Source organism: Alligator mississippiensis, chromosome 10 (assembly GCF_030867095.1).
Source record: "Alligator mississippiensis isolate rAllMis1 chromosome 10, rAllMis1, whole genome shotgun sequence".
Lineage (NCBI taxonomy): Eukaryota > Metazoa > Chordata > Crocodylia > Alligatoridae > Alligator > Alligator mississippiensis.
This window is the reverse complement of record NC_081833.1, coordinates 60,136,494-60,163,086: the sequence shown is the minus strand read 5'-3', so window position 1 is coordinate 60,163,086 and position 26,593 is coordinate 60,136,494. Positions and strand designations below refer to the sequence as shown.

General features: G+C 36.8%; 2 protein-coding genes across 8 annotated transcripts in view; one reads left to right on the top strand and one right to left on the bottom strand.

Moving 5' to 3' along the window:
- Nucleotides 1-23,663, top strand: part of CEP89 (centrosomal protein 89) — a 105,329-nt gene extending 81,666 nt beyond the window's left edge. For 2 of the 5 annotated variants that reach the window (XM_014595596.3, XM_059713855.1), the window contains 2 exons: nucleotides 12,753-12,922; nucleotides 21,377-23,663. In XM_014595596.3, the coding sequence (XP_014451082.1) occupies nucleotides 12,753-12,922; nucleotides 21,377-21,617 (411 nt within the window). In that variant the 3' untranslated portion in view covers nucleotides 21,618-23,663. Of the gene's footprint in view, nucleotides 1-6,870; nucleotides 10,191-12,752; nucleotides 12,923-17,446; nucleotides 17,515-20,896; nucleotides 20,974-21,376 lie in introns of those variants that run through there. The other 3 variants (XM_019492921.2, XM_059713854.1, XM_059713856.1) reach the window with 3 other exon arrangements.
- LOC109284470 (E3 ubiquitin-protein ligase RNF182) lies at nucleotides 470-20,905 on the bottom strand. 3 transcript variants are annotated; one of them, XM_059713859.1, is made up of 3 exons: nucleotides 19,577-20,905; nucleotides 4,655-6,719; nucleotides 470-2,155 (listed from the first exon to the last, which is right to left on the bottom strand). In XM_059713859.1, exons 2-3 carry the CDS (start codon nucleotides 4,717-4,719, stop codon nucleotides 1,414-1,416), a joined length of 807 nt encoding a protein of 268 aa, XP_059569842.1. In that variant the 5' UTR covers nucleotides 4,720-6,719; nucleotides 19,577-20,905; the 3' UTR covers nucleotides 470-1,413. The 3 variants fall into 3 exon arrangements, with proteins under 3 accessions (XP_059569842.1, XP_059569841.1, XP_019348471.1); XM_059713858.1 differs by lacking the exon at nucleotides 19,577-20,905 and adding an exon at nucleotides 12,608-12,757; XM_019492926.2 differs by lacking the exon at nucleotides 4,655-6,719.
- Nucleotides 23,664-26,593: the final 2,930 nt, after the last annotated feature.

The following is a 26,593-nucleotide window of genomic DNA, read 5'->3' as shown; positions in this document are numbered from 1 at the left end:
TAGCTGTAGGCTCTTTTAGAGCAAGCAAAATAACCCCCTACATTTCTGCTGTATGTGGTACAACGTGAATTATTTTTTAATTTTGAGTCCCCTCTCTTTCCCCCCTCCCCCCCACAGGAAAAAAAATATCTGGAATTTAAATTAATCTTTCAAAATTTTAAACAGAAACATTTGGTGTCATCATTACTTCAAAATTCAGTGGTTCATTACCACTAAAATAACAAGGCATCAAGCACATAGGTTTTTACTACATTGATTCTAAAGTTATGTACTTTTAAGTGAATTGCAGTAGGAAATAAGAATGGTTTTCTTCAGAAATGTTACTTATTTGTAGGTTTGGGGATTTAGCAGATAATTATTTTGTATGCTTCTGTATAAAAAAAAACTTAATTATGCAAACTGCTTTGCAGTTAAATTCTGGTTTACAGTAGAACCATACACAATTCAATTACCTTCTTATAAAATAATACTTAATATAACTATCAAACGGGCTTAATAAAAACGTTCCAAAAATAAAGCAACCATTTTGGCTTTGGGAATTTATATTAATGAAATAAAATAAAAAATGGAGTTGTATTTTTCTAGGAATTGACCAAGTAATTATTTTAATGTACCAAATATATTTTATTAAGCATACTTTTACTGAACATTTTAAAAACAGTTTATAAACCCATTTCTACTTTGGCATCCTTTCCATCAGAGGATATTTCAGAAACAGCTAATTTCTAAAACATTCTTGAAAACACTATTTCACTTGTCCCTATAAAAACTTAGTTGAACTGCCTGCAAGTTTGTTTTATATCTTTAAGATTTCAGCAGTAACTATGACTTGCTAAAAACTTTACTGAGGAAAAATACATTTTTGGATAGTACGTTTTACAAATATTTATGGCACTTTCATTTTCCTTTTAGAAAATATTTGGCTCAAATCTTAGGGTTTTGTATCTTCATTCTTTCCCTAGGAATCATAAGAAAGTACCACACACTTGAAAAAGCTGACACTTAAAAGGTGTTTTTATAGCAAGTTGGAGTTGGAGTGTTTCTGATACTTGCTCTTTAAAAAAATGGTACCACCACCATATTGTAGAAAACAAAATTTCATTTTTGTAATCATAGTTTTCACCAGTGATTTCTAGATATACCAATCTTTAAATGCTGGTTATGAATATATACCGCTATTAAGAAACTACTACCTTTATAGTAAAAATTATACTATTTAACCAGTTTTCTAGTATGTACTTGTTTTGCTTTTTAAAAAAAATAGATTTTTTTTTTGCTAGCTATAGCTAAGAATGGTGACCAAGAGAGACTTAAAATCATACTGCAACCATTTTAATAGACCATAATGTTAAATGTCTCTAATTATATCATTCCATTTCAATTAAAAGGTACAGTTTGATAAAGTAACACCTGTCAACTTCTTGAAGAGCAGTCACACATTCCCTGGCAAAGGCATTGACAGAAACCATACACAAGACAGATAGTTAGACTTGATGGAACAAGACTGACACACACAATTCCTAGGGTCACTTTCTGAATCACCAATAAATAGATTCCAAGAGGCAGTGAACCAAAATAGAAAAATCCCAGCAGCCACACCAGTATTCTGGGTACGTGATTACACAGCTTAGAGAAGAGATCTTGGTCTAATTGACTGTGAGAACTTAGAGATACTGAGTCAAGGCTATGGTCTGCATAATAATCTGAGATAGTGTTTTGGCTTGGAGTTCTTGTGGAGTCTCTTTGTACTTCCATGATTGTAATTACTAAGCAGTTTGAAGATCCATGGGAAGGACTTGAGGAAGCCAAGTTTTTGGGTGTTAAAACTACTTCCTTACAGTCAGAATTCCAGGCTGTTCTGTCTTTCAGCGCTAGTTTGGACATAATGTTTGTATCATTAGGGAGTCCTTCCACTTCATCTTCATGCAACTCTGTCTCATGGCGGCAAAATGGACAACTAATGCAAAGAGAGCCATCTCCTACGTGCAGTATTTTAGTCAGGCATCTAGCACATACCCTGTGGAGACAGTCCAGGATTTTGGGTTTACGACTGTGAACATTAAATCTCTGGTAACAGATTTTGCACTCCAGTTCATCATTTGGCACCTTCTCTTCCCCTTCAGTGTGAGGGTAACTCATCTTTAAATTAGGCACACTGTCAAAAAAAGAAATCAGAGTAATAAGATCTCGTACCTCTGAAAATCCCTTAAGGAATTAATAAAATCATTAATTCTCTTAAGAGTAAAGTCTAGTGATACTTATAAAACTTTTAACTTGAAAATGGTTACTGTTGCCATTATAACCCACCCTTTGTTTTCAGTTTCATTTTACTTAGCAATCTGAGTGTTTACATTAGCCACTACAGCAAATATTCCATTCACTGTACACATTTCCTGGGTCACTGACCTTTCTGTACCAATGCAATGTGGTCTTGAAACCAGAACATAAAGACAAGAACATGGATGATCCTGTTCATGTTCCCCTTTAATAAAAGTATCTAAGTGGGGGTAAGAGGAGGGGTGCATATGTGTTCAGCTACCAGATCATTAGTCTTTAGTCTCACTTTATATGCTATGTTTCCTGTTCCTTTAGTAGTAGGGGCCAACTTTTTGGGTGTGCTACAGATTAAGCCTCATGCCCTCCCTGGGTGCTGCTCCAATCCCCTTCCTCTGCCTGATTCACTGCTCTGCTTTCTGCTCCCTGGCCCATTTGCCATGCGGTACACATTCTGCAGATTGGCCACCCTTGCACTACTGAATCCCTGTCTAATTAGGGCTTCCCCTTTTTCTTGAGAATGGGTTTTGGAGCCCTTGAAAATGCAAGGGCTAGCATAGGTGTCAGAACAAGCACACACACTCAATCCTTTATTTTTGTCTGCCTGTTTCTGTCAAAGGCATACCCCTCCCCCCCACGCCCACACTGGTAATTTGCATTAAAAGTTATTGTACAACATTATCTCTTTTTTTTCCTTGGCCATTTGGGTGACCACCATAGGAGTGATTTTTCAAAATATGCTTGTCTGTGTTCTGTCATCCCCAACATATGCTCTGCTGACCAAAGTTGCTTGGATTTCACTACAGATGAACCAAATATGGTATAAGAAGCCATCATATTGCTTGGCCTGAGCCAGACATTATGCAGTTATATATAGGCAAGAGTGTCTAGATAGATCAATGAATGGATGATGAAATCATGACAGGTAACAAACCTATTTTTCCATACTGGGTGACCACTTATTGAATGCTGTTAACCACACTTCAGCAGAAAAAAGGACTTTGAAATTTGAAATGAAATTATGGTCTAACATTGACAAGTGTTTATAATGTGCTTTGCCTTGAAGACAGATCTCATTATCATGCATAAATGCTCCTGGTACACTGTTCTGTGAGTCTGAAGCCACAAAAGAAGCTTCACAGTTGCTCATTTTACTGTGTTATGCATATACTATTATTAAGTAGGTATAGCATAGGGTTCAGTCCAGTTTTCTATCAAAACGTCCAATTTTTTAAAGGAGCCAAAATTAACATATAGATCCTGCAAACACATGGACACTTAAGTACCTTTATAAAGATAAGTGACCAATCAAGCTCATTGTGACCGTTCACATACGAAGTTATATGCAGGACTGAGGCCTACAAGCATCAAGTCTTTTGACTTCTTATTTTATTTTAGGAACACCATAATCATGGTACACACCATTTTTTATTTGCATTTACCAATTTGTGTTGTCAGGTATCTTAGCAGTTATCAATTACCTTACCAAGGGGATTATTCAAACTGGTGAAGTCTTACGGTAATACAGTATCTACATATTTGATAGGGATGTAAACACAGACTTAGGTGAAATGTCTACCAAGATATAAATATGAAGAATTACAACATAATTAACAAGGGAATGAACTGAACCTCATATCACTGCCAGGGTTCCTTCTTGGGTACAGAAATGGAAAGAATGAAGCCACCTCTCCTGCATACCCAGCACAGAGGCAGCCCCCAACAGCCATAACAGCATCCTCATGCCTCTATTCTGGAAAATTAGCTTCTTTGCTTAACGCATGCCACTTTGGAGGGTTACTTTGTGGAAAAAAAGTACCTGAAGTATGCAAGTAAGCATACTAGTTACATTTAAAAAACAGAAAATGTTTATATGAAATGTTTCTTGAGCCTAGAAACCCACATTCTCTCTGCAGAAGGAGTTGTTTAGGAATAATTGGTATTTTACTAAATGTTTAGCTTTTTTAAATCTCTCAAGGCTGGAAGATAGCTTCCTTTTTCAGTGCTGGGGGTGGGGATTATGGTTAAAACAACTAGTTTACTTTTTTCCTCCAACTGAAGCATGAAAAGGTTAAATATACTTTGCATGGCAATTGCCATTTATTTATTCAGCCTTTAGAAATCATGGCTGTGGAAAACTATTTGCTGTACTTATTTCTTCATTGTAATATATCCATATAGTTATAATACAGCAGCGTGATAGCAGATTAGGGATAATTAACTGTCATTCATTACCTGGCCAGAAAGAAACCATTTTGCAACCAGAAATACTTAAATTTTCCTTAAATCTTGGAGTAAGATATAGGCCCAATTGAAGTCAGTGGAAATTTTCTATTGACCTTAACAGAGTCAACATTTTATTCCTTGTCTTGAATATTACCGGGAATGATGCTGTCTCCTGGGCGACAGTGTGGGGCTTTCATTCCTTTCAGTCCCGAACAACATATAGTGGCAGATAAGCCTTCAAGGTAGTTGCTAAAAACCAAAGCTTTGCATCTCTTCTACAAATTCATAAACATGCTCTGGGAAAAGAAAATTTTGAAGTCAGACTGAATGGATATTAGATGAGCTTTTTCTTTCTTCTTCCCTTTCCTTATATCTACTTATCAGCCTTTCAGATAATTTGGTACTAGTTGGATTTCTAGTGTATGAGGAGTGTATAGTAACAGCATTACACATATGCCTGTATTTATTAATGCTTTTTTTTTTCCTCAGACTAATGATCAAGATGGGAAGATCTTCCTTTTCTTTTTGAACATGGGAGATTATTGCTACAGGGTGCTGCCATGAGCACACTGTGCCATGCCACTCCACATACTCTGTTCTCCAAGTGAATGTAGTAGCCTTAGTATGGCTCTGGGCTTGTGTCAGTAAGCTCAATAGCTCTACTAAGCCAGGAACATTACACTGAGGTCTTAAATTTAATGTTAATTTAGTTTTCTGTGCAGTTTTAAATTTCACACTTGTGGGCTGAGTGCTGATGACAGGCACATCATAAATAAATACATATACACAAATACAAGACAAACATTTTAATGCCAATTTGCAATTACACTGCAAAAGTCAATGGCAACTTTTGACACTTAAATACATACATAATCTCTACATCATCATTAACCATTCAAGTGTGAATTCAGTTGTGTAATAGAGACCCTTTCCACTGATTTCAGTGGGCTTTGAATTAGACTGGTAATGTGTGTGCATAACAGCAGTTCTAGGTGTTACAAGAGCTGAGCTCTTCATTTCTTGCTATGGAGATTTAAATCTCCATCATAAATTCTGAGGAAGTAGTTTTTTCACTGAATGCACAGAGTGCATTCTGCTGCAATGAGACCCTCACCTCTGTATTTTTAGGTACTCGTTGACTGCTAGAAATCCAAAAGCCTTTCTTTTATGTCCAGTCCTGATTTCAACATAAGACAATGTAAAGGTCATTCCAGATGTAAAGGCTGCTTCCAGACATTAAAAAAAACAAAATAAAAACAAAGCACCACACTTTACCAGAAGTAGCAACGCATTACTTTGACCTAGCTCTGCAGCGTCTGTATAGATTTGGTGCTTTTATTTAATAGCCGATTCAATCAGCTATTAGATAAAAGTGCCAAAAAAGCCACAGTTAAGCATCCAATCTATACAGAAATTGGGCGAGCTGGGTCCAACTAATGCAGTGCCTATTCTGGGCAAGCGCTGGGCTCAGCGCGGCACTGTGCTGAGTTAAAAGTAAAGCACTGTTTTTTTAACGTCTGCAAGCAGCTGGATCTCAGGATACTGACAAACAAGAGCCTTCAAAGATGGATAACAACAATCTGACAACAGAAGGCCTAAGGAAGGAAAACATAACTTGCCAGAGCTTCAAAAGACTAATTGTCCTAAAATTCTAATATATCAGAGACCAGCCTGGATGACCGTGATCACAGTGGGTGTGTCTACATGTTCATTAATCTGCCTTTAGTAATGCACATTAAAATTTAGTCCCTCCATTGTGAGGTACTAGAAAAAGGCACATTAGCCTATTTTAATGCACATTAGTGAAAGCACGTTTTTTGTGATGCTTTAATGTGCATTAAAATAGGCTAATTTGCGTTAAAATGCACCCAGTGTGTCCAGTTAGGAAGAAACCAGAAGTCCAAAACATCTTATTTTCTCAAAATTAAATATTGTATCCTACTATGTACAGAGATTTGTCTACCAAGTAGAGCTATGCATATCAAAGGAACCCTGAATCAACAGCAGACTGGCTGAGCACATCAGTAGGCTAGGCTTGGAATGGGCCTTGAACCAGGGCATCTTCGTTCTAATGGTAAACACCTCACATGACTTAAACTTCAGTTCTGGCAGCAGGAGCAATGCAGGGACACATCTCTACTTCACAGAAGAAACCGTGGAAACAGATGGCTCAATAGTAAGTAGCAGGACTTTCTCTTCTGCCAGTCCTAGCACAAACGCTGAAGAACATTAGGAAACAAAGAACCTAAATTAGTGTCATAGTACCTTACAGTAAGACCAGCTACTTTGACTTCTCTGTGTAGCTTCTCAAATGCACACATTTACCTAGAGACCATAATTTCTTTCTGACAGGGCTCTTTTGTATTTCAGTCCTCACCAGTGTCCATAACTATATGGGCCTTTTTCTCTGGAAGATGCACATTTCTAACCTGAAGATGAAAATCTGCTCTTACAGAATAATGAACTGCTTTGTCAAGGACTTGCTTCTGATATGAAGGAAGGCAAAGACGACACCAAGAAGCTCCAGTGTACCCGTGATCCTTGATTTCTTACAAGCCAAAATGAATCTTGAGTTTCAAACCATCTGATAGGCCCCCTCTACACTGACATGTATTGCACAATTAACTGAAGACCAGCTACATGTGCAAAGGAGCTATCACACAATAAAAAACTCCAACCACCTATAAAGTTAGACCTCAAAAATGTGTACTAACCTCATAGTTGCTTGCTCTCAAGCTTTAATTTGTATGTTGGCAGGGATCCCAACCACACAGGTGCACCATGCCCAGTGTAAAACCTCCAGGTCTTGGGGATTGAGGCTACCATGATCCCTTGGGCTAAGGGGTGCAAGAAACCACTGGGGCTGGAGGATCACCACAGGGTGATTCCCCCTGTTCTGAGAGTGCAGGTAACCCCTGGGGCCAGAGGATCACCACTGTGGGGTACATGGGCTGCCCCCATGCTGATAGTCTCTCAACTGGGGCACATGGGGATTTAGTTCCCTTTGTGCTGGCAATAAGGAGCGTAGCAGGAAGCAAGATTGTGGAATCAAGCATTAGATCCCATCATACCTTCACCTACATATGTTAGAGGGGGCTATAAAGACAGGCAGGTATTAAAGCTTATGAATGTTCTCTATGTCTCTTGAATCATTCTCTGGTTTCGCCAAGCAGCAAGACTGGCAAAAACAGTGAGACTGTCTTTATAAATGTAACAGTTTCTGTTATCATAGCACTTGCAGCTCAGTGATCTTCAATCTATGGTATCCCTCACTTTTCTTCTTCAAAATTAATGCATTTTCCTCCATCTATTATGTCCCTGTAGCCATTATTCAGAGTCAGGATACCTGTCTGCAATTAAGCATGATATTGAACTTGTCTTTAGGACTCCATTTCAAAAGCAATTGAACTCTCATATGAAATTAACGAAATAAACCACCATTACATGAAGGTGATGGTTCTGGTTTCTGTACAAGTGCTAATTATTTTCTAGGAAGATGCTTGTAGAAACTTTGTCTTTGAATCAAGCCAAGCCACAGGTCCTCAATAAAGACCCCAAAAACACTAGTACACAGATTATGTGCACACTATTCTTAAGGGTATTTAGTTTCATTTTTAAATGAACAGCTTATTTATTATTACTGTTACGCCTGCTCTTCCAGCCCCCAAATATTTCTATTTTTGCTCAAACTTTCAAAAAAAATCTCCCTGTCAGGCAAAGATACCTGAAGAATTGTCACATTGAAAGTGACTTACAGAAATCAAAGTGTATTTTATCACAACACGCTAGCAGGTGTCTCTTAGAATGTGTGTCTTTTGGTTCTGCACAGAAATGCAATAGGCAGGTCTGAGGGCTGAATGATATGTTCAGATTGACAACTTTGTCTAACTGAGTTACTGTGGAATAACAAAAATGACAGCACTTCTATAAAACATAGCAGTTTTGTGATTCAGAAGACATGTTTTTACTTTCAGATACAGAAAATCAGGAGTTGGCAAATATATACTGAAACGATGTGCGCATTAGAAGAAATTCTAATATTTATTCCAACACAAATCCGTTCTTATGCTTGTAGGGCCAGACTTTCAACAACAGACCTTTATATAGGAACCATGTCTGAGGGCATGCATCAGTCAGGTTTTGTTCGTGCAAATTCTGACTTGCATAGTGACAGCAACTTTCAGAAATTAAAAGTTCTGTCAGTATTTGTGCTGTACCATGGAGTGAATGACCATCATATATATACCATGGATCTATCTGCCATTCTCTTATAGATTATGTTTGTATTGGAAGTTTTAATATTTAAGTACAAACTAATTCAACTACAGTTATAAGTAGGGACCTACTTAAATTGCAGCAAGACACGTTTTTTGCAGCCCTCTCTCAGCACACAGAGCTGATTTTGTGGTGGCCCCGCCCCTTGGCACTAATTGGCAGAGAGGCCCAGGGGGGAGACCACCATCTTGATTGCTGGCTGCTCTTCCTCAGCACTGGTTGTCAGTGGCGCTGGCAGGGGGAGGAGGGATGAGGGGGCAGCTGCCATTTTGCCCACTGTCCTTCATGCGGCCCTGCCAGCTGGTGCCTTTCCCTCTTGGCAGTGAGGACCAGTGGCTCCCACTTGGGGAGCCAGCATTTTATTTTTATTAAGGGTTGGGGGGTTTTTTAATTGTTTTTATTTTGTGGACAATCCCGGATTTCACGGTTTCCACAAAATCTGTGAAACCAAGAATTAAGTAGGTCCCTAGCTATAAGGCTAGTGTGGAGAAGGCGAACAAATAGGTACCTTTAGAAGTTAAGCATTAAGTTGAATTAGGATGAATAAACTTGACTTTCTCCAATGCATGTTAAAAAGACAATGTATGTTTTTGGTTCTATGTAGCAGTTACAATTTTACTTGTAACTTCATTTTATTTGACATATTTTCTTTAAAAAGAAATGAGATGTAAAAGTATATTTGCATTTGAAATACTGAAACCCCATATCAGAATTTCTATAAGGAAGGTTAACTCAGTTGTATTTCACGTACTGTGGATTGGATCAGTCATGTAACATTCGTGGTGTGGACTATTTTGTATAACAATACTATCTCAAGTATTTTCAAGGAGGCTGAGTTGATTGATTTACCAATCTTAACTTTTCAAACCAACTAACTAAAGCTAATTAACTTTAGGTCACACCCTTACTTTTACTTAATGAGCCATCTTGTTGGCTATGCTGAATTTCTTCATTATTTAGGTACATTAGTAAATATACAAGAGACCGGGGCCTCAGTTTACTGCATTTAATAATACTAATGCTTTATTGTTGGACAACAACATTTGCCCACAGATCAAAGCTAATTTACACAATTATTTAATTCCTCTGTTATCTGAATTTAGTAGTGTGAGGGGCTATAAAATGTCTAACAGAACAGAAGTCTGGTGATGGAACATAATGGATCCCTCAAGAACAACGCAGATGTTTAAATTTATGTACCTTTTAAATCCCGATTTTAGGATGAATCTGCAAGGTAGCAAAGGTAACAAACTGTCCATATAACAACCTCAAAACAAAAACTTGTCTACTAGTTCTAGTGTTGCAGTGGTGCTCAGAGGGATTATTTTTCACAAAAAAGAAATCAGTCTCTAAATTGTTTGCTGAGAAAATATAAATTCAGCATTGCAAAATTTATCTCCAGTTTATAGAAATTTGCAATTTTTTTTAATATATATATTTTGCATGTATATTTTTTTTGAAAGAAAAAAATGTCTCCAGTTTTCATGGAAAAAGCTTGCAAGGTGGCAAGTAAAAAAGGATTAATGTTGTTAGTTTAATTTCAGGCTTTAAAGGAAACACCAAGATTTTGGGGACCCAATTCATGATTTATGAAATCTTTAATTTGTTATTCTCCAAAGTTAGACAGAGACTAATTTGTACTGATGTTCTAATTATTACAAGCAGACACTCCCTTCACTTTCTATGGAACTCCTTTTGTAATCTGTGGGCCTGCATTACTATCAAGGCCTAATGATCTGATTTTCAGATACTAAGCAAAAGGATGCCTAATTGCTATTGCAGTCAAAAGGATTTGCAAATGTATTGCAATTCAGAAAAATCAAACTTTAAAGCAATATGGCATGGAACTATGTAAAATATGCCAAGGCACAAAAGGTAAAGATCAAGTAAATGACTACTCCAGAAGGAATTGTGGTAGGGGAAGCTGCTTTACTGTAAAGGGGAAAAGACTGAACATTTAATCAGCTGCATCTAGAAGCCAATGTTTTTCATGACAGCCTGTTAAAACTTTAATTGGGTCCAGTTTTAAAGCCATTTCATTATTCTGAAGATTGATTCAGTATATTTTATCCCTGCAGTATTCATGAATATAAGGACTGCAGTAACTAATGAAACTCTGGATTACCAGTTGTCATAACGCGCCACTTCAGTCTTAGGCCTCTTAAATGCCCAATGACAGTTCTGTCTACTTACCCTTAAATGTTGTCAAAATAATTGTCTGTATAATGCTCACAAATGCGTGACTTCAACCTCATTTCATGACTGTAATGATTGCGCACAGTTCTAAAGCCATTCCTTCTTTCCTGCCAACTACTTATCCATTGGCCAGTGCTGACCAGCCACTAAGATAACTTATTATTTTTCACACCATATGCAAGGACCACATGAGACTTGAAAGTCTTCTGCATGTTGTTGGTATTTAAGCCCCAAAGTCTCTTGATTGCTATATGGGGATATGATAGGGAGAGTGGAGGTAGAGAGGGCATTTTCTACCTTTCTTATTGAAGGTGGCTTCCTACTCCATGTGCAGGCTTTTTGGACTACTGCTCTGAGGCATCTAACTCTCCCCATGCTCTTTGTGTATAGCGAAGCAAGGTGCCTAATTCTGGGTTTGGATTCCAGTCTAGAGGCTCAACACCTAACTTGTAGACATGTAAGCTTTTATTGCAGCAAGCTGACAAGCAGAATCTAGCCTTAATATCTAGATGCAGAATTTAATATTATTCAGTTCTGTACATTTATGTCCAGAGAAACTGAAATGTTCAAATGGAACCTGTAGCATGTGCCACATACCTTAAAATATATTTTCAACTAACATGCATGATTCCCATTGTTGCCCATCATTCTATACTAGTTCATCCTCATCTCTTTTCAAGATTAAGCCTTGATAGATATAATTGAATTTGCAGGAGATGAGTATTTTTAAACCTTCAATTCACAAAGTAAAAATTTTCTAGTTCTGCTGCGCTTTTCACGCAAGATTCTAATTTCAGATCCATACAGATGTAGTGAGGGAGGCCTGTAAGTCTGACAATCATAATCATGACTTCACCTTCTGTTTGTAATCATTAGCAGGAAACAACCTACATAAGATTTCCTTAAACACAGTTTTGTCACAATCAGTGAGAGGGATGCGCATAACACTAAGCTTTCTTAAGTCAAATATTTCTGACAGTTCCACATCGCTACGATATGCTACATATGATATAACAGAAGTTGACTTGGAAAACCAGATTACATTTCATACGCAAAATATTTTTTCTATTCTGAGGGTACAAATGGCTTGTATCCAAAGGAAGGAAAAAATCTCCCCAGGGCCTGCATTAAATGTTCATTCAGTTGTTTGTTAACTAATTTAAGTGTTTGGTTTTTTTTTCTGTACAAGTTATTCTAACCACTGAGTTGTTCAGCTATGTACAGCATTCATGTAAAGGAACAAAACATACTTTGGTAGTATGAAAATAAAACCCTTTTCTTGTACATTTAATGTTATTAGGAAGCCAGCCTACTTTTCTCTCCTAGCTTTAAGACTACAGAATTGATAAAGTACAGGCCCTCTAGAAGTATCTGCTTCTTCACATTACACACTGATAATTAGTCTTGACTGGTGAACAAGTGGATAAGCAACACGTGCTGTGAAGTGTAGCTTTGCATCCAGAATACCAAATCCCTATTTGTTTTGCTGCTGCTATCTATCATTTTCACCCAAAAGACAGACCTCGGTATAATAAAGTATTCAGACCACACAGTTGCCATATATGCTGTGGAAATCATACACTTATTACCTACTGACTAATAAATACTTAAAAAAAATTATTTGTGTGTGACCTACCTGATTTATTTGAGCAAGTCATCCGTGATGTAAAGATCAAGCCACAGTGATAAAGGAATGTTGTTAGCTGGCTATTTTGCTGGTATTAATTATCCTCAGTACCACCTTATATAACCATGCTTTTCCCATAATCTTTAACTCACAGGTGTACAAAAAGAAAGCAGCCGGGAAGCTCGGAGACATCAATCTCAAAATGACTGAGCAAGAGAAGGAATTTGCTGGGAAGACTGCTCAGTACCAGCAAGAAATGAAGCACCTCCAGCGGCTGCTGCAAGACAAGCAGGAAACCCTTGACGAAGTGCTGCAGCAGAAAAGGTAAGGCAGTCACAGCCAAAAACAAACCAATTAGATCTGACTGGTAAAAGGGGGACAGCTGCTCAGCTGCAGGCACTTGCTTTTCATCAAAGCCCCATCTAGTAGATTCTGGGTATATTCTCTCACTCATGCCTGGACTATATTGAAAAGAGCTGAACTCCCCCTTCTGATTGTCCTCCTCCTACCTCCAGGAAAAAAAAAAAAAAAAAAAAAAAAAATCAAGAATCCAGTTTATTATGATAGATTTCAGCTGGTCTTAATACCATAATTATAGAAAAAGCTCCTGATGCCTCATTGTATCTCAACAAAAAATTAATATGTTCAATATCAATTTGAACTCAACCTTTAATTCTTTTAAGTGTCTATAAATCACTAAGTTGTATGATAACTTATTTAAAAACATTTTCCATTGAGGACTGAAGCACAGTTTTTACTGACAGTTTTCTGACTAATGGGAAGTGAAAGCAGTGAGATGAGTGCGCAGTTATGCAGGGGTCCGTTTTTGGATGATAAATACTGACACTTTGTTGGTATACCAAGATCCACTAATGTAGATTGACAGCATGAAAACTATAAAGGGAAATCAAAATAATTTAACAAATTTTGATGAGATTATGACTGTTAAAGTATCTTATTAACATTAAAGAGTGTTTTTAAAGAGATTTTTCCTTCTAGTGGTGGAAGACTTCATAGCACATTGTCATTATCATAAAACAACAACAGTAGGAGAGAGCTAATTAAGCAGTTATTTTTTTTTTCCAAATCATTTCAGCCACTGTGAAATAATGGATTTAAAAATTATGGAAACCAATGCTCAGTCAGTCCCATCTGTGTCTGCAGTATCAGCAGTTTTATTTTCTTTGTTCATACAATGCCATTAAATGGGATTAAATAATTAGTAACTACATAAACACTTTGATAGACCTCTGAAAATTGATACAGAATATTTTGATCCTTTCTGATTTCTCTGGAGACTGTCAGTTTGAAGTCTTAACTAAGAAAGTACCTCTTTTCCATCTATGCTCAAGTCAACATTTTTTTTTGAAAGAGCAAGCAATTAAATGAAGGAGATCTATATAATGTACATAAATTCAAAGTGCAATTATGTGGAACACTTTGGTATTGGCTATATGCCCAAAGAAAAGGGGGGTTAAACTACTCAACCAAAAAACCAGTTGCAAGTATAATTACTTCAAATATTTTTTTCCAAGGATAAATCTCACTTTGCTTAAGTCACTCTTCCTTCTGAAGCTTGAATTGACTTTCTTTTTTCCTGATAAAGTGCCTCTCAAATAAGGTAATTAGTTACACCCTGAAGAAGCTGCATCTATGTCCAGCATTATACCAATGAATATTAATGCTTTTTTTTTTTTTTTTTTATTTAGCAAGAGTAGTAAGGAAAGGCTGGTTCATGCAAATATTCACAATACTAATGTCACAAAGAGAGATGCTTTGCATTCAGGCAGACTCTTTCATTATAATAGTATGAGTGCTGACTGCCTTATTCTGATGCTTGCTAAATCTTGCCAGCATTTACTGGAGTACAAAATGATAAACAGCTAATAAAGTAAAGCTTTTATATTAATTTTATATTAATTTTCAAATACATAGATTCATAGATGTTAGGGTCGGAAGGGACCTCAATAGATCATCGAGTCCGACCCCCTGCATAGGCAGGAAAGTGTGCTGGGTTCAGATGACCCCAGCCAGATGCCATGTTTTGGTTCAACTCTCCTTTTGTTATATTTTATTTGCAAGAGTTGTATAAGAATCTAAGTTGAAGCAAATAAATACTTATCACTGAGGGGCAGATTAATTATAAAAATCAAGAATATCCCTTTTATTTTTAACTATACAGATTTTTTTAAGTTTGGTACAGTGAGCTTGGTTATTTAAGCTCAAATAATTTGTATGGCCTTTCATGCAGATCTTAAACATTTTATTTTCAATAAAACTAGATAATTTTAGCTTTGGGTTCAGATAGTGTATTATCAATAATTCAAATAAGCATTTAAGAAATAAAACTAAACACTATCTGATGTCTATCTGGCACACAAATTAAAAGTTCATTAATTCTGTCATCTGTCAGCTCCACATATTTCTGGCTTTGTAAGGTTTATCTCTGCCCCCTCTCCCAACCACAGACTGTCAAGAGGAATAAGGCGGAAGGAGAAATTACTTGTAGGTTAGATGTCACTAATCATCTGTAGCTTGGCAACCAGCATCACTAGTGCTGGGACAGTAATGTACCGATGTAGTTTCATTTCCACTCAGCACTATTCAAGCAGCAAATTTGCAGTCCAGAAAATTGTTTTCAGCAGACAGAGAATTCTAATGTGAATTTAAAATAGTTTATTATAAAAGATAAAAATATTCTGACTACTGTTTAAACTGAGACTGAAATAACAGACTGAATGCAGAATTTAATTGATGTTATAATTAGTAGGCCAAGATTTTTTTTAATCAAGAAAGCTAATGCAATTAAATATTTAACTGAAGGTAGGTTAAATATTTGGCTAGGAAAAGCTGGTTTGTTTATGTATTTATGTTTCAATAATTGTTCTTTTGAAAGACAGTAAATCAAAGCAAATGATAATTGTAAATATGTTTATTACATAGAATTGTACTCAAAAGAAATATGCTTAGGTGAAGAAGACCCTGGGCTGATGCAGTGTCCTTTACTTACACTATTGAATTGCTTTCATTCTGGGGAGCTAGGAGCCAGATATAAGCTATGCCTTTTGGTTTTTGAGCTTTTGTGAGAGGTAGTTTACTTAGAAATAATACCATAAATAAATGCCAATGTTCTATTTGTATTAGAGGTCAATCCTTGAAAGCCATGTCTTGAAATGAGACATTCCTCCTGGGGCAGGACTCTCAGATTTCTATAATGAAGCACATTTACCCAGTGGCAGCAACAGGGTCTCTAGAAATGGAACTGCCATTCTAAATCTGTCTACATTAAAAATACTTAGATGAACACACAATGAATTATACAAATATATAGCTATGTTAAAGAAACATACAACATTTTAAAAAGGTCTTGCTATTTCTTGAAATAACTATTTCCAAACAGTTGCCTTTCCCAGTCAGTGTGCCCAGTTAAAAGGGTCAGGAACATATTTCAACCCAAGTATTTAATATTAAAGACCCTGATTTCTTCCTTTTACCACATTATCATTAAAAATAAATGACAAATGTACGTGCCTGGATATGCTTCCTGCAGCCTGCTGTAATCACCAGACCACGGCCCTCCTGGAGCCAAATACAGAATCTGGGTTTCCTGTTACCTGATATTTTGCTGCTCTCTCATAAATAGCTCTGTAACTCACTACTAAAGAACTTAACATTGATTTTATTCCTTGGAATTATAAAAATAAAGATACCAACTAAAAAGCTGGCTAGGCCTTGTATAGTTTGATTTCAAATTCATAAATATACTGCAAATTGACCAGAAAGTTGAGATATATTAATTTCAGATTTAATTCATATATAAGAATAATACAATTTTTAGGAATGACAGATTTGCACACAGCAGGTTTTAATTAGCTGAGGAACAGTCATTCAGTGTTGGGTCATTTCATTTTTGCAGCTCCACGTCAAGTGCCATCAGTTACTTATAATTCTTTAGGCTGCTTTGACCTAACTTGTTTCCTGCAGCATAACATGCATCAATCTTTGCAGAGGCTCTCATCACATCTTGGGAGAGCTCAACTGCAACAGAAACTCCTAGCACACTGCTGGCTTTCTAATAAACATTTATCTCCTCCTTCTCATTTGCTTCCTAATTTTGTCCTTCAGCTTCATAATTAGTAGGTGATCACTGGAAATGCTTTCATAAATCTGGATACATTAATGCGTAGCATTTTATGTAACATTTAGAAGCTCAATTCTCCACTGTCTTGTACCTGATATAGTTCTTTACCACTGTGAAAAGTAGCAGCACAGGTAGAAATGACTACACAAGGTGCCAGACTGGAGAATCAAACCCATAATACCTAAAGCATTTTGCAAACATTAATTTATGAGACAAGTGCAGTTTTATTTTTTAAAAAAAATGGGGAAATTGAGGTACAATTAAGAAACTTGGTGAGGTCACTATTAGATAGAATTAAAACTCAGCATTTCTGGGATATAGGCCAGATCTTTAGTTAGTATCATATCCAAATATTCTAAGGGTTTGTGCCTGTGAACTACTTACCATGAGATAAAAAGGGAGTGGGTACCACATATCAGCTACTTCAGGGAAACTCAACTTTCACTTACCATGGGGCAAAGTTCTAACTGTAAGCACTATATCACTGAGGGCTAAGCTGATACCATTTAACTTTCAACTACAGTGGTGTAAGTGCATGTATATAGGCACTTAATGCAGAGCTGTTGATGTTCAACATCCCTTTTGCCTCGCTGCCATGGTTAATGTACCCAGTTCCCTAAACAGAGTTGTATGTACGTCAAAAAAGAATGACCGTCTCTTTTACTGATCTACTGAACATCAGCATTTTCTTATCTTTTTTTGCATAGTGTTGGAGTGATGTCGTAGCCATGATGGCCCAGGAAATATGCAAGAAGCAAGGATCTCTCTAGGCAAGGTATCATTTATTGGCCCACATGTACGGTTAGGATAGATGCAGACAAGCTTTAGGAAGTAGTGCGTTCATCTTCAGGTCACCTTGTCTTACTCTATCCCAACCGTGCAGTTGGTACATTAAAAGATAAATCACCCACAGAAATCCTTAACAGAAAATCCTCCACAGAGATCTTTTCATAGTCATTTGAACCATATGATACTTTTTTGCTCAAAATTTTTATATTTTTTTCTTTATAAAACGTACATACCAAAAACAATGTTGCGCTTTATAAAGTATTGCTAATATAAGCATTCTTCTTACTCAGCATTGGTGCTTTAGCATCCTAGTGTTTGCTTGAAGGCAAAATCTTGGGTCCAGTGAAGTCTATCGCAATGTTACCACTGATTTCAAAAGTACAGGATTTAGTCCTGTGAGAAATGTCTGCCTCCTTCCCCCACCCCCCATGTGATAGCTTCTAAAGAACTGACTTGCAAATAGTAAATTCCTTAAATCTGACAGATTGAATTATCTCCCTTTAAGGCAATTCCTTTTTTCACTATTTCTTAAGTTCCAGCTTTATTCCAAAAATATTATAGAAATTCACATCAACTTTCTGCTTTACTAAATGCACAGGATTTGGTACTATATTCCCCATTTAAAATAGCTAATATTCATAGCAGGGCTATTGTTTATAAGGCAGGTCTATCTATGAATCATCCATTTTCCTCTCTTAAATGAAAAAGATTATATCTGAAACATGTAATCTAAGTTGTGAATGTAGCTGCAGGGTAAGAATCAGGTTTGTAAATGCCATCCAGTCTTATTTGTCTCAGAATAGTGTTTTCTTCCTTGTGTGATTTTTCTAGGTCACACCATATTTAAGCATATAAAGGCTCTGCATTGGTATAATATGTAGCAATTTGTTGCAGCTGCTGTACTTTCAGAAGACATGGCATGGCTCTTGCACATATAAAACATGGCTTCAGAGTTTGACTAAAACAGCCTGTTTATCCTCAGAAAAGAGTCAGCAGTTTAGAAACTTTGCAGTCCTACATAGGTTGGTAAGATGAATCACGCAATTTTACTTTAGGCTCTCAGATGAAATTACCAATAACAGTTTGGTCTTCATGATGAGATGCTTATGTACAACAGAGTGAACTGAGGTAAATCACTGAACTGGAAGGCTGAACTAGCTACTGAGAAACTGAGGCTGAATTAATTTGGGTCAGTGAATGAGAAAAGCAATGAATTCTGTTAAGCAGAGTCTACCTCAGCACTTCTGTTGTTTGGTTTCTCATCTTAAGACATTAATTTAATATTAATACTCTTTAATATCATATGCGATATTAAGTCTTTCTAATTAAGCTTAGTTGAGATTGGACTTGAATTTTCACCCTTAATTTAGGCAGCCATATACTCATGAGAAGGGACCTACCTAATTCACGGGGGCCATCCCGCGATTTCGCAGGCAGAACACGGGCCCAGGCAGCCATTTCATGGGTAGAGTGCAGCAGCCCTTCTCCTGCCAGAAAGTTTCAATTCAAAATGTGTGTTTTAGTTTCAGTCATCCCTTCATCACTGCCACTTAATCTAAGGTTTCTGCTCTTGAAGTGTATTCATTGTCTAATTTGGGAAGGCAGGCCCCATAATCTTAGCATTGCAACAGAAAAACTTGTGAATTCTGTTCAGTTCTTAGCATTTTCCCGTCTCATGTAAATGATTTAAGAATCCGGCCCTCTAAGCAATTAACAGATGGTTTCTCTCTCAGCTCTTATGCACGTTGTTTCCTTTTAAGCAGGGTTTAAAGTAGATCTGTTTATTAGAACAGTCATTTTTCAAGTTTCAGATGGAAAAGAGAAAGACAAGTGTAAGGCAAACACTCAAAAGGAGCAGTTAGGACAGAGACTTCAAATAGAAACAACCCTGCACTATTGGGAGAGAAGGAGTTGAGTAATTCAGTGCTGGGACTGAAGAGAATAGCAAGATGGTCAGAATGTAAGAGGAGAAAGGTGATTTTAGAGCAGTATTTTGAGTAGACTATTTGGGCTACACGGTTTTAGTTAAAAGAGGCATCAAAACTCACTTAGCTGCTGGGATGGGAGTACTGCTGAGACAGTTTTTTCTCTCCATTTCCTCTTCGTCTTTCTTCGTAAAATAATTTTCAACAAATTGTTTCTTGCTTACTTCTTCTCCAGCAGTTCTTCATATTATGGGACTGAGCAGTCTGTGTACAGCTGAGAGTCATATAAGAGAACCAAAGCATAAACTGAGGGTATAATATACTGTCTATAAACAAAGTAAAATGTTCATTTTCTTAGTTTAACACCAAATCAGGCAAGCATTATATAAATTAGTCTAGATTTTAACTGGTATGTATGTACCAGTATTTTAACCGGTATGTATGTACTGGTACTCTATACAGTCCACACACATTCACACAGACTCTATGCATATATGAGCGAGAGAATGAAGACTTAGTGGCCATTTGATCCAAAAGGAAAACTTCAAAACATCTGAGGATGGCATTTCAGCATACGGGAGATCTAAACAAGTGCATAACTGAACATAATGATTGATTGTGCTCATGATGCTCCAACACCTGTTATATTCCTGTATAAAAGCTGGAAATCATGCAGGTCTTTAAATGAAATAAAAAGACAAATAGTAAGGGCCTGGTGCATACATCCCATTATTTGCATCAGTTTATTCCTAGAAGGCACAGAAATCTGACACCTTATGGATAAAGCAGCAACCAAAACAAGCCAAAGGCTTCTCAGTTCTTTTATTGAGATAATTTAGGAGGTTGTGAGACTATCAAATATCATATAATACTAAGCAAAACCACAGTACTTGCTTAGTTTTGATGATATGAATCAATTACTCTAGCAGTTTAGAAGAAACCTTGGGGCAGAAACTGACATAAAAATCACCAGACTCATTCAGGTGCTGTTAGACAAGAAGATATTTTGTGTGTGCTCTTAGCAGATGTGACCATAGGGCAAATGAGATGAATTCAAATTGGATATCCTTCTTTCCTTGATAATGGAGATTCTTTATAGAGCTCATCCGCCAGAGTTTTCATGTTTTACTTCCCAGAGCTAGCAGTGGGCAATCATGATTTATAAGGTTATTTTGTTGACATGTCAACATTAACTAAACGTTGTTCTACCAAAGTTAGAGTCTAACATATAATGTTGGTATTTGAAATGAACCTGTGAGACTGGTGTGGTGGCAGTGTAAGTGTCACAGCTCAGGAGCAGCTGGGATCCATTTTCTCAGAGCTGAGTGTCCTCTGCAGGTAGCAATTGTTCAGCTCTGATAGGAGGAGGGCAAAGGGGCAACTTTTGAAGACAGAGCCCCGGGGCTTCCTTAAGCAGAAACTTTTTTTTTCTGTCTCCTGTAGAAGTGCCATATACATGAATGCTCAGAGAAGGCGAAAGAGCAAGTACTATTTTTTATATTATATATAGGGATAAATCCACCTTTCATTTTAACACATGCAAATCTCATTGATTTAAATGAGGAGTTTTACAAAGAGAGATTTGGACACAAAAGATGAACCCAGAAATAAAAGAATAGGAGAAAAGAACTCTATTTTGATCATAGACTAATAGTTCTGGATTCCCCCTGAAAACATGCGTTTGAAAGGACTGGTACAAGGTAACTTGTGTTTCTGCAACTTAAATCACATCCTCTTTGCATGATACTTATGCTTGCTGTCACTTAAAAGCACTAGAGACCAATTTAAATCAAAACTCTAGGCACTCAAATCTATGCATGATAATTCTGCTGTATTTACTCAGATCACACTATAAAAATGCAATGTTAAAGAAGCATTTGATTTGATTTTTTTTAAAGTATTATCCTCTACATTTTTCCCTAGGAAAGTAGAAGGTGAACTTGAAATAGTATGGGAATCAACTTCCAAAGAGAATAGGAGAATGAAGGAACTCTTGCATAAATCTCTGGAGAAGAACAACATGTGGAACACTGTCAGAGTTTATGAATCTTACTTAGATGAAATCTCTGAGAAAGACTTAGTTTGTGGATATGATTTTAACTACTGTGACGTGAAGCCTTCATCAGCCACTAAGAATCAAAGTCAACAGGAACCTCTGGGTTGAGGTCAAAGATGTTTCCACATCTCACATGTGAAAGATTGATCCCAAAGAAACAGAGTAAAAGCTCAACGACAAACACGACCTAGCAAGACAGCATTTATCCTCTTTGATGCTATTATACTTGAACTCATCAACATAGCATTCTCTCCAAGGTAAAAAGTTACATTTTCAGTCTAGATTTATTTTAATAATGCTGTTGAAGCTATTTGATAAAAGGCCATTCCTAACCCAGGAAAAATGTACAGTACCATAGTCACCACAGCGTGCCAGCTCTACTTACCAAATTAAAAACTGATAAATAATTGCCACACTCACAAAACATGCAAATATTGCTACAAAACAAGTGAATAAGCGATTGAGATAAAGATTTCCTACTTGATAAATGATGCCTAAGTGTTTATCAAATGGTTGTCAGTTTATAAAAAAAATCCAACAAAATTACCTAAATTTCCAAAATATGGTATTTAATTTAGCCAATATGTGAGATATCTGCTTTGCATCTGTTTACTTTCCTGCTGATAAATGTTTTGAGATCCTTATATGCAAAGTTGTTATTAGACTGCATTGTTTTACCTGGATCTTTATCTGTGCCTGGGGAAGACGGGAAGTGCTCAATGTATATGCACTTGGACAAATCACTAGCACGATCCCGTGATGCTGCGTGGCTGTCCGAGTGCGAGGTAGTTCTGTGGCTGCTACTGACCAGGCGTAGCGTGACCCGATCAGCAGAAGCACGTTTCCTGCTGGAGCCGTGCTGCCAAGGGGACTGAAAGTGCACAGATGCATGAGTTAACCTGAGGATCAGGCTGTGCCCTCTGTAAACTCTTTAGGGAATAATTTGCAGGGAACGCTGCAGACTTCTTCTATCTAAACCCCTCCCACAGCTTTCTTTGCAGCAGGGGACAATCACACATTTATTATCTTTATCAATATTTCTGCAGCAGTTGCACAGTGTTGCTGAAGAGCCAAAACCCAATGCTGACATTGTGCAGGGCTCTTTTTCTGGAGTTCATTTGTTTTGTTTTTCTACAAGCTTTTTACTTGTTTAATTATATTACCATAGCAAAAGAACTCTGCTTATGAATAGAAAACAAAAAGGTGTTAAAAACACTTCTTAGCAGATGTAAAATTACAAGCGTGCAGTTTCTTATTGCTTAGGAGTAGAAATTCAACAGGACCACTAGAACAAGGCAAACAAAATTAACTTAAAATTAAACATTGAAAGGAAAACTTAAACTAGCATCAACTTGAGAGCTTGCTCTTATTTCCTGCAGCGTTCTTCTTATATTAGGGCCCTGACTTGTGTATCATCATTCAAACAGGGGAAGGTGCTGAAACTAGTGATAAGAAAGGAAAACTGTACATCAGTTTTACCCTCCAAATTGTAGAACAGCTCCATGAAGTTCAGCTGCAACAGTAAGTCTGCAGTGATTTTATATGGAAGGCACCCAAATCCAAAAGGATGAGAGGCAGTACAGGACACAAAGGTATTATACTCGAGTCCTATTGAAGTCAAGAATGACTTTTTTTTTTGTATTTTGTTCATTAAACCTTGCAGCAAAGTCAGTCATTTATCCGAGTTCCTAGAACCTGCTTAATTAATTTGAGAAGTAATATGCATGATGTCTGTCCAACATTATAATGTATAGACTATTACACAATATATGCCTTTTTGGGTTTATAGCCAATTGAGGAGTGAAAGCTATCCCAGTTGTGACTGGTTAGAAGCTAGGCGTGGAATCTTCAAATTCCTTCAATTTTCAATTCCTTTGTCTTTCTGCTCCCATTGAAACGGACAGTAAAATTCTCTAGAAATTCATGTCTTGTTTCTTCCTTATTTTGTATTCTCCAGTTCTCATTTCATAATTTTTACATGCAACATTTTTATAATGTAATCTTGTGTTTGCCTCCTCCGTGTATTACCAACCTCATACTGTATACAAAATATTTTTAATTGACTATGTAACAATTAATAAAAACACTGTTCTTTAAAGAGAAATTCACACTCTAGGAAATTGTTGCAACAATTAAAATTTGCTTTTAAGAAAACTTAGAGAACATGATTGCTTATTCCCACTTGGGCCCCAGTACCACGTTCTGTGAATAGTATAAACCCCCATTATAGAATACATTCACAAACACACACCAGGTGTGATAGAAAATATAACATTTTGCTTGAAGAGTCTCTCTGAGTTTAAAATTAGCACATTGATTATGAGATCATTTAAGACTACAGAATTGTCATGGTGAACAACTGAAAACATCTTGGCACAGTATGAAACGTTAAGTGATATTTATACAAACAATTAATGAGAGATTTCTGTGAATTCTCTTGAGATTGATGAAAGAAAAGCAATAACCTTGTTTGCTGGGGAGGGGGTTGCAGGTTGCAGCTTAAAAGCAGTTGATTTTCCTCCAAATTGCACTCTGACAAAAGATAATCTTAGGGTAGATTTTTTTTTACATTTATGTAAAAAAGGTACTTTGTATTTAGAGTCTGTTTCATGCCACATTCAAAAATACATCAGTTATGTTAGGTAGCATGAACTGTTGATCTTAAAACTAGAATCAGTCTTATTGCACTCTTAAAATGCATTCTTATTATAAAGAAGGCTATTATTGTGAAAATGTTATTTCAGTTTGAATCACTGTTGTTTTGAATATTCATCAACACTTGCATAGTGTGCAAAATACAGTAAGAAAGATGAAAGAAAAATATCCAAAATTAGAACAAACGAGATAATATAGGAGTTAGTGGACTAAGACAGTATATAGCTACTTAAAAGTAATCAAATACTTCATCCAAATCTTAAACAACAACCATTACAACAAATCCCTGGCCAAGTTAGGCTGAATGGTTCTCACCAGGATTTATGCAAGTCAAAAGTCTTAACTTAAATCTAGAAAATACAAGTGAACTACTCCAGACCGAATGAAGCCCAGGGACTCTAAGCTTTGAGCTGTTACCAAGTCTCTCCAGCTTGAGACCATTGAAGTCTTGTGTTTACAATGAATACAAGAGTTTTTGTTCTAGATTAGTTTGTTGTTTTTTTTTACTTTATTTCAAAATGACTGACATTTAATTTCGAACTAAAGAGAACTCATGAAAACAAATCAATGTTAAAAAGAAACTAGAAAAATAATTACTTATGCCATGAATTTAAAAAGCAAGCACATAAGTTATTTTATATTAAATGATATAAACAGCACATAAATTTCTCTCTATATTCATATATATGCATGGGCACACACATACACATATCATTTTAAGTTACGTCCCAATTTGTAAATTAGTTATTTTTTTTTCTTGGGGGGGGGGGGGGGTTGTGTTCTTCTTTTTGAGGACTTAATTTTATAGACAAAACATGCCAAAAAACTGCTAATGTTGATTTGTTTTCACAGCCTGTCTTTAGTTAAAATTAAATGTCAATCATTTTGAAATTAAAAAAAAAAAACCTCTCACTGCATTCATTGTAAATATGAGACTCTTCAGCAGTCCTGAGATGGAGACATTCAGTAACAGCTGCAAAACCCCAAATCTAAATATAAACTGTCTAGAACAGGGGTCAGCAATGTTTTTGGGCCAAGTGCCAAAAACACCTGCAACCTTGACTTGTTAGCATGCCAGGAGTGGATGGCAGGGAGCCACAAATGGCCCAATCCTTGTCGTGGCAGCACAGCCATGGCCCTTTCTCTGCTGTCAGACCTGAGGTGCATGCATCAAGCAAAATGCCTTTGTGAGCTACACTGGCACCCATGCCAGGGGTTGCTTACCCTGGTCCAGAACCTCACAGGACCTGCAGATCCTGCAAACGCCCATAGATATTATTATCTACATTTGTATAACCCAGCCAGAGCTCCAAGACCTGAAGTGCAGCTCTTGTGTTGGGTACTGGTTGTTATATCACCTTCTTCATGTGCTCATATAGCCACTTCTATATTTGTGCATTGTGATGCCCAGAATTTAGATGAATCAGTGCATGCTCGTCTCACTAGGGGGCAGCAAAAACAAGGACTTCATCAGATGATCATGCTGATGTATGATGCAGGACTGGTCACTTGCCAGGAGTATGCACAAGTGTATGAGCCCCTTAACAAGCTGGAACCGCAAAGGGCAACATTTGGCTGCATGCCATCATTTAAATGGTAAGGTGAAAACAATAGAGAGCATACAACTAAAGGGAAGTAACCCAGCTGTCCAGCAAAGCAGTGTGGGATACCAATGAAAAGGACTTGGTAGGTGTGCTCCAGCTACTGTAGGATGGGAATGCATTTTTATCTACTTTTGTTGTGGATAAACTCATGCTGCATCTCAGAACACCCTCTTCCAAAAAAATGTGTGGATGCAAGATACTTTGTAGTGAAAGAACTCAGGCTAATGTGCAACAAGGCAAGTCTTCATAGTGCTGATAGCATATGCTGCACTATATGTAACCTGGGAACCAACTTGCAAGCTTTATAAACAAACAGAAAATTATGGCATCTCACCCTTTAAGAACAATAGCCTCTGTGGCTTGCAGATCAGATGTACTCAGCTCAAATGCTGTAATCTTAGTTGTAAAATGCACGTGCATTTGTGCACTTCCTTTACACTCTGTGAACGTTATGCATGAGTATTTCTATGTGGATTTGGATGGCCCACATCTGGTTGTATGCAAGCAGCAATGGATTTTGCACACATACTTTTAGCAGGTTTGTATCTTTTACTGATCTATGCAGAGTATTTTAATTAAGCAGATAGCTGGAAAAAAAACTTGAAAAGAACCTTTCTTTGATTTGTAAACAGCTCCAGGGCTGATTAAAATAATTAAACAAACACAGGCTAATGTTAAATAAGGACACTTAAAAAAATTACATTTAATGGTATATGCCATTAAAAGGATATAAAAATAATAAGCATCTTAAGAGAAAAGGATATTGCATGCTCATGTTGAAACTGCATCTGTTGAAACCAAAGGAAAGACATTTTTAAATTCTTG

Bases quoted from the DNA above. Each gene is read 5' to 3' on its own strand.
- LOC109284470 (XM_059713859.1), bottom strand. From the start codon at position 4,719: ATGTTGTTCGGGACTGAAAGGAATGAAAGCCCCACACTGTCGCCCAGG. The intron at 2,156-4,654 runs GTAATATTCAAG...TTTTTTTGACAG, and splicing joins AGGAGACAGCATCATTCCCG to TGTGCCTAATTTAAAGATGA.